Source organism: Pantherophis guttatus, chromosome 18, assembly GCF_059756535.1.
Source record: "Pantherophis guttatus breed Tessera chromosome 18, ASM5975653v1, whole genome shotgun sequence".
NCBI classification, from domain to species: domain Eukaryota; kingdom Metazoa; phylum Chordata; class Lepidosauria; order Squamata; family Colubridae; genus Pantherophis; species Pantherophis guttatus.
The window spans coordinates 4,869,432-4,884,224 of NC_142080.1; the positions used below are offsets into that span (position 1 = coordinate 4,869,432).

The 14,793-nt window shown below is 44.6% G+C and overlaps 1 protein-coding gene across 3 annotated transcripts in view; it reads left to right on the top strand.

The window, feature by feature from the left end:
* The first annotated feature begins 679 nt into the window (after positions 1-679).
* Positions 680-14,793, top strand: part of CCDC88B (coiled-coil and HOOK domain protein 88B) — a 29,639-nt gene continuing 15,525 nt past the window's right edge. For 2 of the 3 annotated variants that reach the window (XM_060689563.2, XM_087881087.1), the window contains exons 1-13: positions 680-887; positions 1,745-1,869; positions 3,530-3,638; positions 3,885-3,954; positions 5,106-5,164; positions 6,228-6,311; positions 8,747-8,878; positions 9,787-9,911; positions 10,826-10,907; positions 11,993-12,151; positions 12,393-12,539; positions 14,161-14,293; positions 14,411-14,568. In XM_060689563.2, the coding sequence (XP_060545546.2) occupies positions 825-887; positions 1,745-1,869; positions 3,530-3,638; positions 3,885-3,954; positions 5,106-5,164; positions 6,228-6,311; positions 8,747-8,878; positions 9,787-9,911; positions 10,826-10,907; positions 11,993-12,151; positions 12,393-12,539; positions 14,161-14,293; positions 14,411-14,568 (1,446 nt within the window). In that variant the 5' untranslated portion in view covers positions 680-824. Of the gene's footprint in view, positions 888-1,744; positions 1,870-3,529; positions 3,639-3,884; positions 3,955-5,105; positions 5,165-6,227; positions 6,312-8,746; positions 8,879-9,786; positions 9,912-10,825; positions 10,908-11,992; positions 12,152-12,392; positions 12,540-14,160; positions 14,294-14,410; positions 14,569-14,793 lie in introns of those variants that run through there. The other variant, XM_060689566.2, reaches the window with a different exon arrangement.

A 14,793-nucleotide genomic window follows, 5' to 3' on the forward strand; every position in this document is an offset into this window, starting at 1 on the left:
TGGAAAATAGCTTGACCCCCTTCCTGCTCTCTGGGGCAGCCCCTCAAATATTGGAAGATGCTCTCCTGTCTCCCCTGGTCCTTCTCTTCACTAGACTAGCCGTGCCCGGTTCCTGCAACCGTATGTTTTAGTCTCCAGTCCCCTCATCATCCTGGTTGCTCTTCTCTGCACTCTTTCTAGAGTCTCCAAATCTTTTTTTATAGTGCGGTGACTAAAACTGGATCTTTCAAATCTTCCCTGAACGTGGATTTGCACCCCTGTACCTAGTCCAATACTAGGGTTTATTTGAGGCAGCAGAGAAATCGTCTCAATTTGCAAACGGAGACCCTGTTTATGGCGGGAAGCCAAACTAACTGAATAAAACGCCTTCCTGACAAAACCGGAGGCGGCAGTTGTGATGACACTACCGTTTGAGGAGGTGACGGGGAAAACGTCCTGCGGGGTTCTCGTGTGGGGTCCTGACCGCAATTGCTGTCGTTTTCCAGCAGCGAGTCCTAGCAGAATCCTCTCCGATGCCATCGGTTCATAGAAATAAAAATATAGGAACCCTGCAGAAGTTTCCGCAGGCTAGGTTTCATTTTGAGGACTTCCTGTCTACTGCGTTGGGAAAGTCGAGAACCACAAAGGGTGTCATTTAAAGCTTTGAAGCAATCCAGCTTCCTCCTTACTTGTTCCCCCCCCCACACACACACACACAAAAAAAACCAGATTACGGAAGGAAGTTCTAAAACACCCCCAACGTTGCACTTCGTGCAAGAACGCAGACATACCTAAAGCCTCCATCAGCCTTGGATGGAGAAGAAGACATCACGTCAAGCCACAGCATGGATGAAGAAGATGGGCTTGAAGCGATGGAGGAATTCGTATCCGGGCCCTTGGTCACCTGGGTGAGCCTCGCTTGGGGTGGGGTGGGGTGGAGGAAGCGTTGAGGGACGGTTGAACTTGTGGTAGGCTGTTCAGAGAAGACTCGAGAGAGAGAGAGAGAGATCTTGGTAGGACTTCATCTAACCAACCTCTCTCCGTCTTGCCAACTTGAAGATTGGGTGGACTTCAAGTCCCAGAATTCCCCAGCCAGCCCGCTTTGAAGATAGGTGGACGTCCAACTCGCCAGGATCTGTCAAGACGGCCGGGGAATTCTGGGAGTTGAAGTCCACCCATCTTCAAGTTGAGAAAGATGGAGAAACTCTGATCTTCTAAACCCTTCAGCTTGAACTCGGTTGATGACATTCTAAATTAAGTCCCACGGTGTAGAGTAGATCAACAAGCTTGATTGATGGGAGCTGATTTTGGATTCGGGTCTGGGGGCAGAGGAGTTTTGGAGGTCTGGGGTCCCACCAAGGTTGGGTAACCTGAGATGTACCCCCCACTTGGTTGACTATGTGCAGCCCCTTCTCCAGGTGGTTTAAACCAGGGGTCTCCAACCTTGGCCCCTTTAAGACTTGTGGACTTCAACTCCCAGAATTCCCCAGCCAGCATGCAGAATTCTGGGAGTTGGAAGTCCACAAGTCTTCTTGTGGAATTCTGGGAGTTGAAGTCCACAAATCTGAAAGCGGATAAGGCTGGAGGAGACCCCTGTTTTTAAACAGTTTTGAGGGTTTGATGTGTTGATGGGCAAACTCAGGAACCGATCACAGGTAGTCCTCCACTTACGGCCACAATGTTCTGCCAGGCGGTTGTAAAGTGAGTCGCTAAGCCCAGACTGGTATTTTTGGATCATCCGTGCCTTGACGTCTTGGCCCAACAGATGCAGACGCTGGAGGATCTGGTGGGCAGGAGCCCCGACGAACTTCCCCAGGGAGAGGAAGAGGCGAACGAATATTTCCGAAAACTGGTTAACGGAGACTTCCTGCATCAGATCATGCAAATGATGTGAGTCATGGTTTTTTTTTTTGCCGGCGTAAAATGCAACACAACATAGCAAATGCTGATCTGATAGTATGGTTGAACCCTTGCAGTTTCCGGCTACAAAGATTGTATAGGCAAGTAAAGGGAAGAAATTGCTCAGAATTCTCAACCGGTTACATCCCTTGTGCATAATTTCCATGGTTAAAAAAAAAAACCCACAAAACGAAAAAGAAAATTGAAACAATATATGATTATGATTTTTAAACAAAAATTACTTAAATTGGTGTTATATAAATGGTATGGTTTAATAGATAGAATTTGGGATAATTGGGAAATTATTGCATTAAATAGCATTATTTGAATTAAGAACTATGTTTAAATGTTACATTGCTCTATTTTTAAGATTAAAGATCAGATTTAAATTTGATAAAGATATAAAGATTTAATGTGTATTATGAAATATAAAAAAGTCTGAACTGTATTGAAATGTATTATGAGTTATTAATTGAATTAAGATTTAGGGTGGGTTGATAGAAGGGTAACTGTTTGGATTAAGTAAATATGTGTTAATATTTTTTTTAAAGATGGTATTAGTTGAATATGTGATTTAAGATTAAGAAGTGTTATGGCAAGATACAATTTTGTTAAAGATGACAAAAAAATTGAACAAATTGATGACCGGATCAAAGCTCTGTTCTGAAAAGATGTAATTTGTATGTTGGGAAAAAAAATAAAAAACTTTTTGCAAAAAAAACCAAAACAAAACACAAATCCATATTTGAAAGATTGATCCACAATTTTCTTTTAAAAAAAAATGACCTAACGAAACCAGGCATTTTTTCCCCCACTTGTAAAGGATGATGAGGTGTAAGGGAGCTGCCAGGATGAAAAATTGGTGTTTTCTTTCAAAATATAAATAAAAGTTTTATTTTCTATTTTATTTTTATTTTCTAAAAATAAAAATATTGCAGAATATTGCAGAATATTCTAGCGCTGGCTAGCTGCCGTGCACCCAGTTCGTACTTCGCGTCTTTTAACTAAACAAATACATTTGCAGAAATGGTGTGTTTTCTGCAGAACTGGGGAGTTAAATCTTATTGTTATAACGTACAGTAGAAAAAATAGCTTAATTCCAGATGGGCCATTGACAGATTTTTAGCGATCTAGAGAACAATTTGCAAGCTTTTTTTCCCCTTCCATTTCAAAGAGAGAACACAAGTGTCTACATTGAATTTGTGACATGCTGGCTGGGGGATTCTGGGAGTTGAAGTCCACCCCTCTTAAAGCAGGCTGGCTGGGGGATTCGGGGAGTTGAAGTCCACCCATCTTAAAGCATGTTGGCTGGGGGATTCTGGGAGTTGAAGTCCACCCGTCTTCAAGCATGCAGGCTGGGGGATTCTGGGAGTTGAAGTCCACCCATCTTAAAGCATGCTGGCTGGGGGATTCTGGGAGTTGAAGTCCACCCCTCTTAAAGCAGGCTGGCTGGGGGATTCTGGGAGTTGAAGTCCACTCATCTTAAAGCATGCAGGCTGGGGGATTCTGGGAGTTGAAGTCCACCCATCTTCAAGCATGCAGGCTGGGGAATTCTGGGAGTTGAAGTCCACCCCTCTTAAAGCCTGCTGGCTGGGGGATTCTGGGAGTTGTAGTCTAACCATCTGTAATTCTCCATTGTGCCTTCCCTTAGCGATCTGATTCCTAGAGGACCTCCATCCCCTTGGAGAGGTGACAACAGGGAGGAAGAGGGATTGCATATGCTTCAAATAGTCCTCCAAAGGCTGCAGAATTTCTACAGGGTGAGTCGAACTGGGATCTTCGGAACTGGCACCATAGCTGGAAGGATCTCTTGAAGCATAAACTGTTTTCTATTTGCCAAGCATCGGAATTTTGACCACGAGGATGCTGCAATGGTCATAAGTGTGAAAAATGGTCGTAACTCCCTTTTTTTTCCAGGGCCGTCGTAACTTTGAACGGTCGCTAAACGAATGGTTGTAAGTCAAGAATTACCTGTATTTTTCTTTTCTTTTTTTTTCTTATCCCAGGATGAGCTCCACCAGGTGATCCTCTCCCCACCTCCAAATCTCCATGTGATGGTCAGAGAGCCCTTCACAGGTAGTGTTAGCGGGGGAACTCTGGGGAGGTATTTAGGCTACGAGAGATAGTCAGATAAATAAATGTTGTCTTCCCTTTCTTGAAAAACTCACAAGCCGCATCCCTCAGCCTGGTTTTATGGCTGCCAGTCTAAGGAGACCTTCTTCCGAATCTAACAGAGTTGGAAGGGACCTTGGAGGTCTTCTAGTCCAACCCCCTGGTCAAGCAGGAGAACCATACCGTTCTGGACAAATCACTGTTCAATCTCTTCTTCGAAAACCTCCAGTGATGGAGCACCCACGACTTCTGGTGGCAAGCAGTTCCCCTGGTTAATTGTTCTCACAGTCAGGAAGCTTCTCCTTAGTTCCAGGTTGCTTCTCTCCTTGATTAGTTTCCATCCGTTGCCTCTTGTCCTGCCCTCAGGGGCTTTGGAGAATAGCTTGACTCCCTCTTCTTTGGGGCAGCCCCTGAGATATCGGAAGACTGCGATCATGTCTCCCCTAGTCCTTTTCTTCATTAAACTAGACATACCCAGTTCCTGCGACTGTTCTTTGTATGTTTTAGCCTCCAGTCCTCTAATCGTCTTTGTTGCTCTTCTCTGATTCCCCAGGAACCTTGAAAATTGCATTTTTCACCCCAAAAGTTGCAGGAAAGGAGAGAGGGGAGCGGGATACATACCGAGGCACCCTCCATCTTTTTCCTGCCTGCCCCAGCTGTTTATGTCTCATTATTATTCCAATTAATCATAAATGGTAAAGTCCCACCATGACACAAAACGAGAACATTTACAACCTCTTCTTAAAAACTTCCAGTGTTGGAGCATTCACAACTTCTGGTGGCAAGTTGTTCCACTGATTAATTGTTCTCACTGTCAGGAAATTTCTCCTTAGTTCTAGGTTGCTTCTCTCCTTGATTAATTTCCACCCATTGCTTCTTGTCCTGCCCTCAGGGGCTTTGGAGAATAGCTTGACCCCCTCTTCTTTGGGGCAGCCCCTCAAATATTTAGAACCCTGCTATCGTGTCCACACACACAAACACACGGCCTTTTTTTCATTAAAATCTGGGCTGCAAACCCCATTTTGTTAGGGGAGAAATAGCAATTTGAAGAGAAAAAGGAGGGAGGAAAACATATATTTGCAACGAGGGTTTTAATCTTGGTTTTCCCGTTTCAGCGCAGGCCGTTCAGGAGATGAAGAAATTGGTGCAGCTCTTGTTGGGAAGTGCCGTCCAGGTAAATTGTGGGAATCTAGCAACAGGGATGAGATCTTTTAATTGGTTTGCCAGTGCTGGGCACTCCCCTTGCTGCGCGGGTTTCCTGGGCATGTACAGAGTGATTTTCCCAGACACTTGGCTCCTTGAGTAAGACTCTCAGTGGCACTGATGCATTGTGATTTGAAATATTCTTCTTCTTCTTCTTCTTCTTCTTCTTCTTCTTCTTCTTCTTCTTCTTCTTCTTCTTCTTCTTCTTCTTTCTTCTTCTTCTTTCTTCTTCTTCTTCTTTTGAAGCTTCCTGTGAGAAAGATCTTCTTCTTCTTCTTCTTCTTCTTCTTCTTCTTCTTCTTCTTCTTCTTCTTCTTCTTCTTCTTCTCCTTCTCCTTCTCCTTCTCCTTCTCCTTCTCCTTCTCCTTCTTCTTCTTCTTCTTCTTCTTCTTCATCACCTTGCTGTGGCTGCTCCTGGTTTTGCAATCTTTTTTTTTTTGCCCTGGTTGTTAAGTGAATCATCAGTCATTAAGCAAATCCAGCTTTCCCCCGTTAACTTTGCTTGTCGGAAGCCGTGGCTGGGAAGATCTCAAAATGGCGATCCGATGACCCCACAACCATCGTAAATACATGCCGACGGGCAAAAATCCAGATTTTGATCAGCAGGGATGCTGCGATGGTCATAAGTGCGAGAACCGGTCATATAAGTCACTTTTTTTCCAGTGTTGTAACTTCCAACGGTCACTAAAAAAAAATCGCAATAAGTTGAGGATTATCTGTAACCCTGTTCATTTCCTTATTGGTTGCAGTTAGAGAGACGGTAGCAAGGATTTTAATATCTACCTTTTACAAAAATGACTGAAAGGGGAAAAAAAAAATCAACCAGTGATATTATACCGCACAATAAATTATTTGGACTAGACTTGTTCTTAAACTTATTTCTCTGCATTAAAACGTAAGGACTTTCTCCTACTCAAATCCAGATTCCTAGATAATCTCATTAAATAAGGTTCTAGATCCGTAGATTCGTGGTTAATATTTTTCTTTTTTAAAAAATGAGAAGATGTTGACTTTTTCCCTTGAACTTCCAATAGTGTGAACAGCGAGATGTGTTCATTGGCCGAATCCAATCGCTGGACATCAGTGTGCAAGCTGCTTTGGCTTCTGCCATCAAAGAGGTAAAACGATGCGGGAATTAAGAAATGTAAATATTTCCATCTCCAAGGGGAGAAGTGAAAAGGCCTGGCCACTCCTAAATGTTTTTAATGTTTCGGGTATAAACTTCCCGGAGTTGCTGGGAGTGAGATGGAATGCAAGTAATAATAATAATAATAATAATAAAAACATCTGGAGCATCACTTGAATGCCAGCATTCGGCATTGACAAAATCCCCATCGGTCAATTGCAAAAGTTGAATAAAATGCGCGCGGATCCAACGGGGAAGAATGAAGATTGTCGAAATGGGGGAACTTGCAGTTGCTTAGTTATAGCGTGAATCGCGGCTGACTCGCAGTTTCATACAATCTTCTATTCTGCGCATCCTGTTAATTATTCCTCCCCTGCAGCTCGAAGGGACTTTGCTGCAGTCGGAAAGCAAAAAAAAAAAAAAAAAAAAATTGCCGGCAAGATGAAAAAAAAAAGAGAAAATCGAGGATTCCAGGTCCCAAAGGGGCTTTTTCCAAAAGGCAACTGGACTTTCATCGGGGGGGGAGAGGGGGTTTTTCCCCTTGAAAAATCTTTCTTTAGTCTTTATTGGCCATGTGTGACTGGATACACAAGGGAATTCGTCTCCGGTGCAGAATCTCTCAGTGTGCATACAAACATAGGGATAGATCATAAATCAGCGATGGCTAACCTTTTTGCCGTCACGTGCCAAAAGTGGGGGGAGCACGGGGGCTCGTGTGCGTGCCTGCCAACACCCACAATTCAATGCGCCTCACCCCCCCCACGCATGTACGCGCGACACCCCTCCCCCCATGCTCCCCGTTTTTGGCACACGATGGCCCAGTAGGCCCGTATTTTTTGCCCTCCCCAGGCTCCAGAGGCTTTCTAGGAGTAAAAACGGCCTTCCCCACTCCGCTGGAGGCCCTCTGGAGGCCAGAAAGGGCCCGTTTGCCAACTTCCGGTGTGGTCGGAAGGCCCGAAAAATCAGTTGGCCTGCACGCTCATGTGCGCTGCAGCTGAGCTAGGGCAATGCTCGCGTGCCCACCGATATGGCTCCACGTGCCACGCGTGCCATACAAGGGTGGGTTCTAAATTTTTTAATTTTCTTACTACCGGTTCTGTGGGCGTGGCTTATTTTGTGGGCGTGGCTTGATAGTCATGTGACAATTCTTTAGGTCTACCAGGCTTTTAACTGCTTGCAGAGCTGTACCAGTCTACCGATTTGTTTTTGCAGGCACCGGTCTACCCATTTATTTTTGCAGGCACTGATCTACTCATGTATTTTTGCAGGCACCGGTCTACCCATTTATTTTTGCAGGCACTGATCTACTCATGTATTTTTGCAGGCACTGGTCTACCCATTTATTTTTGCAGGCACTGATCTACTCATGTATTTTTGCAGGCACTGATCTACTCATGTACTTTTGCAGGCACTGATCTACTCATGTATTTTTGCAGGCACTGGTCTACCCATTTATTTTTGCAGGCCCTGATCTACCCATTTATTTTTGCAGGCACTGATCTACTCATGTATTTTTGCAGGCACTGATCTACTCATGTATTTTTGCAGGCACCAGTCTACTCATTTGTTTTCTTTTAACACTGATCAGCTGTAGGGCGGCCCTTTGAAGCCCCGTGGCAAGAGTTTAAACAGTTTTTTTTCCCTCTAGCCAATCAGCTGGGACTCAGGAGGCAGCAATAGATTGGGGGTGGGGCCAAATAAAAGGTAAGAATAATGCAGGGGGGTGGGGGGACAGGACCGGTTTGGTGATGTCATATCGTCACCGCTATCGGCTCGGCGGAACCGGGAGGAACCCACCATTGGTGCCATAGGTTCGCCATCACGGTAATAGATCATAGTTAATAATCATTAATCGTGAGATACAAACAAGGGATAAATCATAAGATGCCAATAGGAGAAGGGAGGACGAAAGAGGAGAAGAGGAGAAATGAGAAATGAGAAGAGGAGAAATATGGGAAGGATAAGAGCAATGCAGCCCTACTCCATCGGTAAATCTCTTTAGGCCTGTGGGAATTAGATTTTCAGCAGAAAAAACTATCTTTGTGTCTAGTTGTTTAATTTCTCATCCAAGGAGCTTCTTCAGTTCTGCATCCAATTTAGATTTTGGGATCCAAATCCAATCTTTTGGAAAAGCATCCTTAGGACAACCTGGATGATTGAGAATCTCCACGGACTTTGAGGTTCCAGGGTTTTGCAACATCAACAAACAGAAGTGCATTTTTAAATTTTTGGGCCAAATTTATATATATTTTAATTGTTTTTAATATTTGTATTTCATGTTTTTAATTTTGTTTGGCTGTGCACCGCCCTGAGTCCTCAGGGAGAAGGGCGGTATATAAATTGAAAAATAAATAAATAAATAAATAAAAAATAAAAATAATTGGTTTCTAAGGGGGGGAAAAAAACCTCCTCGCTTTTTCTTTCCAGGTCAGCCAGGAACCGGAAAATGTCCTGGGGTTGCAATGGAGAGAGATGGACTCATCCAGCTTGCAACAGCTCCTGTGGGACCTTGGGGCCCGAGTTCAAAAGCTGGTCGCCGAGCGAGATGCAGGATTGGAGGTGAGAGACACGACCGTGGCCTCCCCCGCCTTCTTCTCACAAGGGGTGGGGACCTTTGGATCACCAGATCCACCTGTGCAGCGATCAGATCAGATCATGAAAACCTAGCTTTGGTAACAGCCAAAGTCAACCTTGCGAGGTAGACCAGACTGGAAACGCAACTATAAATACAAGCTCGGTCTTGTAGATAGTCCTCGACTTAGGACCACAACTGGATAAGAATTACTGTTCGTAAGCAAGGGGGTTGTTAAGAGAGTTGGGCATGATTTTCACAATCTTCTTGGCACCGTTATCAGGGGGAGGAAAGGAAAGGAAAGGAAGATAGAAGAAAAGAAAGGAAAGGAAAGGAAGGAAAGGAAAGGAAAGATAGAAGAAAGGAAAGGAAGATAGAAGAAATACAAGAAAGGAAAGGAAAAGAAGATAGAAGAAAGGAAAGGAAAGGAAGGAAAGGAAAGGAAAGGAGGGAGGAAAGATAGAAGAAAGGAAAGGAAGATAGAAGAAATACAAGAAAGGAAAGGAAAAGAAGATAGAAGAAAGGAAAGGAAAGGAAAGGAAAGGAAAGAAGGAAGATAGAAAAAAGGAAAGGAAAGGAAAAGGAAAGGAAGATAGAAGAAAGAAAAGGAAAGGAAGAAGAAAGGAAAGGAAAGGAAAGAAAAGGAAGATAGAAAAAAAGAAAGGAAAGGAAGATAGAAGAAAGGAAAGGAAGATAGAGGAAAGGAAAGGAAAGGAAAGGAAAGGAAAGGAAAGGAAAGGAAAGGAAAGGAAAGGAAAGGAAAGGAAAGGAAAGGAGGGAGGAAACATAGAAGAAAGGAAAGGAAGCTAGAAGTCCTTTTGGGATGCCTCCGAGTGAGGCTGACCATCTCTGCACCTTCAACCTCATTTTTTTAAAATTCTTCCTTCCTGCACAGCAATTGTGGGAGCTGCAGCAGAAACAGGGACCCCCCTTGGTGGCCCAGCTGGAGAGTAACCAGTCCCACTTTGGGGTTCAGCTTGCCGAACGTCAAGCCCATGTGCGGCGTCTACAAGGCGAGCTGTGAGTTGGGGGGCTGAGGTGGGGACTGGAGATGCCCTGAAGCTGTGGAGGGCTTGGGGAGGACAATTCAGAAGTCACTGCAAGATACTCCTCCCTCCCTCCCTCCCTCTCCCTTCTTCCCTTTTTCTCACACAAATTTCCTTCCTTCCTTTCCTCTCTTCCTTCCTCCCTCTTTCTCACACAAATTCCCTTCCTTCCTTCCTTCCTCCCCTCCCTTCTTTCCTCTTTCTCACACAAATTCCCTTCCTTCCTTCCTTTTCTCCCTCCCTCCCTTCTTTCCTTCCTTCTTCCCTTTTTCTCACACAAATTCCCTTCCTTCCTTCCTTCCTCCCCTCCCTTCTTTCCTCTTTCTCACACAAATTCCCTTCCTTCCTTCCTTTTCTCCCTCCCTCCCTTCTTTCCTTCCTTCTTCCCTTTTTCTCACACAAATTCCCTTCCTTCCTTTCCTCTCTTCCTTCCTCCCTCTTTCTCACACAAATTCCCTTCCTTCCTTCCCTCTCTTCCTTCCTTCCTTTTTCTCACACAAATTCCCTTCTTCCTTTTCTCCCTCCCTCCCTTCCTTCTTCCCTTTTCTAACACGAATTCCCTTCCTTCCTTTCCTCCCTCCCTCCCTTCTTTCCTTCTTCCCTTTTTCTCACACAAATTCCTTTCCTTCCTTCCTTCCTTTCCTCTTTTCCTTTTTCCCTCTCTTTCTCTTTCTCACACAAATTCCCTTTCCTTCCTTCCTTCCTTCCTTCCTTCTTCTCACACAAATTCCTTTCTTTCTTTCTTCTTTTTTCTTCCTTTCTTTTTCTTCCTTCCTCCCTCCCTCCCTCCCTCCCTCCTTCCCTCTCTTCTTTCTTTTCTCCTTTTTAAATCTCTCTAGCACCTATCATCACCTTCCTCAGACCTGACTTTCCGGTCTCTTATTTCAGGGAGAGGAAGATGGAGGAACTGCTGGACCAACAAGAGGAAATCGGGCATTTGGAGCAGCAGCTTCGAAAGATTCAACAAGAGGTGCTTTTTCTCAGTAGCAAAACCTCACCGTAATAACAGGCCTCATTGGCCTGACTTTAAAAACCCTGGGCTTAAATGATTGATTTGTAAGTTGAAGAGGACCTACAATGGTATGTAGGAATAGACCTTGGGAGATAGAGAGGACTCAAAAGCCAAGGGGAAAAAAATTGGATAAGAGACAGCTTAGCCCTCAGCTGCATAATGGATGGAGAAAGAGGCTCAGAAGGGATCCTCCCTTGTTTCTCAGGCTGTAAAGGAGACAGTGGGAGATTTCTACTTTCAGATGTGCTAGATTTTATTAATGTAGCTTTAGGCAACAGGCAGATAAGAAGCAGCTTAGCCCTCAGCTGCATAATGGATGGAGAAAGAGGCTCAGAAGGGATCCTCCCTTGTTTCTCAGGCTGCAAAGGTGAGAGGGGAGTTTTGTACTTTCAGACTTGCAAGATTCTATTAATGTCACCTTACAACGAAGTAAAATTAGTCCAGCTTGGTCATGTCTCCTCTCTGGATGATCTTGCAAGGCTAACAATTATAGGTACTCTTCAACTTACAACCATTCCTTTTAGTGACCATTTGAAGTTACAATGGCACTGAGAAATGTGACTTAGGACCGTTTTTTTCACGACCGTTATAGCATCCCCGCGGTCACATTGCCAAAATTCAGGTGCTTGGCAACTGACTCCTATTTATGACGATCATAGTGTCCCAGGGTCACGCAATCCCCTTTTGCGACCTTCCAACAAGCAACATCAAAGGGGGAAGCCAGATTCGCTTAACGACCACGTTAACTGCAGGGATTCCCTTCACGGCGGCAACAAAGGTCGCAAAATGGGGCAAAAAAAAAAATCACTTAACGACAGTCTTGCTTAGCAATGGAAAATTCTGGTGCCCAATTGTGGCCGTAAGTCGAGGACCAACTGTATCTTCCAAAGGCCAAATCAGCTATCTGTGGGTTCGAGAAAAGGATGGGGCGGGAATTTGCAAGCAACCAAGGCGATGTCGGAACGACGGGCGCATCCTGACATCATCGGCAAGTATGACGTCATCGGGATGAAGTAATCTCTAGTTTGCTCCTTCTTACCCAGAACCGCACATTGGCAGGCGAGGCGCGCCAAGCCAAGTTATACCAGGACGAATTGGACGCCTTGAGAGAGAAGGCGTTCCGGGCGGAGCGGCTTCAGTCGGAGCTGACCGCCCTGCGGGAAAGGATACCAGCTTTGGAACGATGCCGGGCGCAGCTCAAGGTGACCGTTTCATTTCGAAATACCTCTGGACTCTCTCAATTGTATTAACGTCCAATAGACAGTGTGGATTCCAGGCAGACGAGCTGTATTCGAGAATTGGTCTAGCCAAGGTTTTGCATGCCCTAGTTTGCGGTACAACGGTACCAATTTTAAACTAACAATGTTACAATGTTAGTTTGCGGCCCAATCTTGTGGAAGAGGGCGGAGACCTGGCTTTAAATAAGTCCTTTTTGATTCTCAGGAAGAGCGTGACTTCTCCAAGGCCCTGTTGGAGGCAAAAGCCATGATGGAGGAAGAATTAGATGCCGTTTACGCCCGAGGCCAACGCCTGAGTCAGACGGAGAAAGAAAACCTGCGTCTGCAAAACCACTTGAATCAGATCCAAGAGGTACGGTTGAAAAAGACGACGGTTCTTCCTACGCCATTTTTTTTTTCATTCCCAATACTTCTCTGCCCCCTTTTGTACTTTAGAAACTCCGTTAAGGAGGGCAAACTTGGGATTTCAGGGACTGTTTAGGGTATAGGGGAGAAGAAGAGACCTGTCGGTTGAGACGTAGTTGGAAAAAAACATGCCCGGAGAATTTGGGATGTTTATAGTTATCTTATTTTGGAGTGGTGCGGTGGCCAAGAGGTGGAGCTCTCAGCTCACAATCAGGAGGCTGTGAGTTCGATCCTAGGTAGAGGCAGATATTTTCTCTCTCTGGGCATGATGAGAAATATATCTGCCGAACAAAACTCCGCTCTGGCAACAGGGAGGGCATCCGGCCAGTAAAACACTCTGCTAGCTCCATTCAGTTGCCCAGATTCCACCCCACAAGGGATTATGGGGTCGTTAAATGACAATGATGATCGTTGTCTTATGTTCTTGAAGCGCACATAATTCTTATTTGATAAAATCAAAACATCAGAGAGTGAGGTTTTTTTAGCTTTCTTTGCACTCCGAGTCTGGGAAAGAGGTCTGGGGTTTTAATTCTTTGAAGAAAGGAATTGATTTTTTAATTTCCTGGGCAATTAAAAGGGGGAAAGGGATATTTTTGCCCCTCCCTTCACTGAGAATGAAGTTTTATGATCCAAACGGGCTGGATAGAAAGAGCTTTACACAACCGGGGCCTTGACTTACATTAAGAGCCCACATACGTCTCTGGAAGTAAGACATTTATTTATTTATTTTTATTTTATTCAATTTGTATACCGCCCTTCTCCTAGTGGACTCAGGGCGGTGCACAGCCAGAACTAAAACACATAACAATACAAAATTTAAAATTATTAAAAGAATTATATACTTTGGCTCAATTTTAAAACAATTCAAATTAAAACCCATTGACAGATTAAAAGCTAAACAACTAAACAACTAAAAAAACTAAAAAAGGGGGGGGGTCACGCCAGCCCTGCTTGATGGAAAAGAAAAGTTTTCAGGGCACGGCGGAAGATATTCTTCTTATCTCCGGGGGCAAATCGTTCCAGAGACATAACCCTAAAGTAAATGCTATTTATGTGGGTTTTTTTTTTTAAATGGAAATCAGCTGATGGGTTTTTTTTCACCTCTGCTGTAAAACTGACTAGATCTGGCTGTGAAATTGACTAGCTCGAGTTGTGAAATTGACTAGAGAACCACTGTTGGATTTAATGGAATTTACAGTCCAGTTTGCTGCATATACGGGTGTAGCTGCGATTGTCTCACCTTGCACTACAATTCTCCTTTTTAAAAAAAAATTACAAGAGGAATAGATTCTTTGAAGCAGCTCCTTGCGCTGCTGTCTGAATTAGATGATCGAAGGTTTTGTTGTTGTTTTGCTGGATGGAAAAATGCACGGAGGCAAAACCGTTGCAATTCCTCAAGCTCTCCACGCATTTTGCAATTTCTCAAGCTCCCCACGCGTTTTGCGATTTCTTAAATTCTCCACCTTTGAGTCCGGCTCAAACTCAATGAGTTTGAGGCTGAGAATCAGAGGGGAAAAACGGGGAATGAGATTAGACTCAACATCCTGGTTAAAATTTCAATTCCTCAGGAAAGGGATCAGCTCTCTTACCAATCGGAGGAACTTTTGAGAGAGAATTTGCTCCTGAAAAAGCAGCTGCAAGAAACTTTGAAGAATTCCCCGAGGGAATCGTGGTCTGAATATTCTCACCTGGATGCAAACGGTGAGTTTTACCTCCCCCGATATTCGATTCTCTTCTCCCAGATCACCTGGTCTTCTTTCCCGACACATTTGCAAGCAAAAATTATATATATATATATTTTCTCCCTCCTGGTTGCAGAATTCCCCGAAGTGCCCCTTTTGCTGGACTGCGAGATGAAGGAGGCCAATCGAATGCCGGTCCTAGAAAAGGAGAACCGGGAACGGCGTGGGATGCAGCTTTTGTTGGGATCAAAGAATATGGAAGCAGAGCTGAAGGACGCCAACCTTGATGGGCTGGTATGGAAGAGGGAGAGAGAGAGAGAGCTGTTGGATCCGGTCCTATCATTAGGGAATGGGCGTTATGGGTGGTGAGAATGACCTTGAGGGACAGGAGGAAGAGCTGCATTCAAAGTAGCAGTCAGATAAGAGCAGGGGTGGCCTTCAGAAATGTTAGCAAGGGGTTCTCTGCCCGGTTGCTGGGTGGGCGTGGCCATGGTGGGTGTGGCCTAGTCGGCCTCCTGC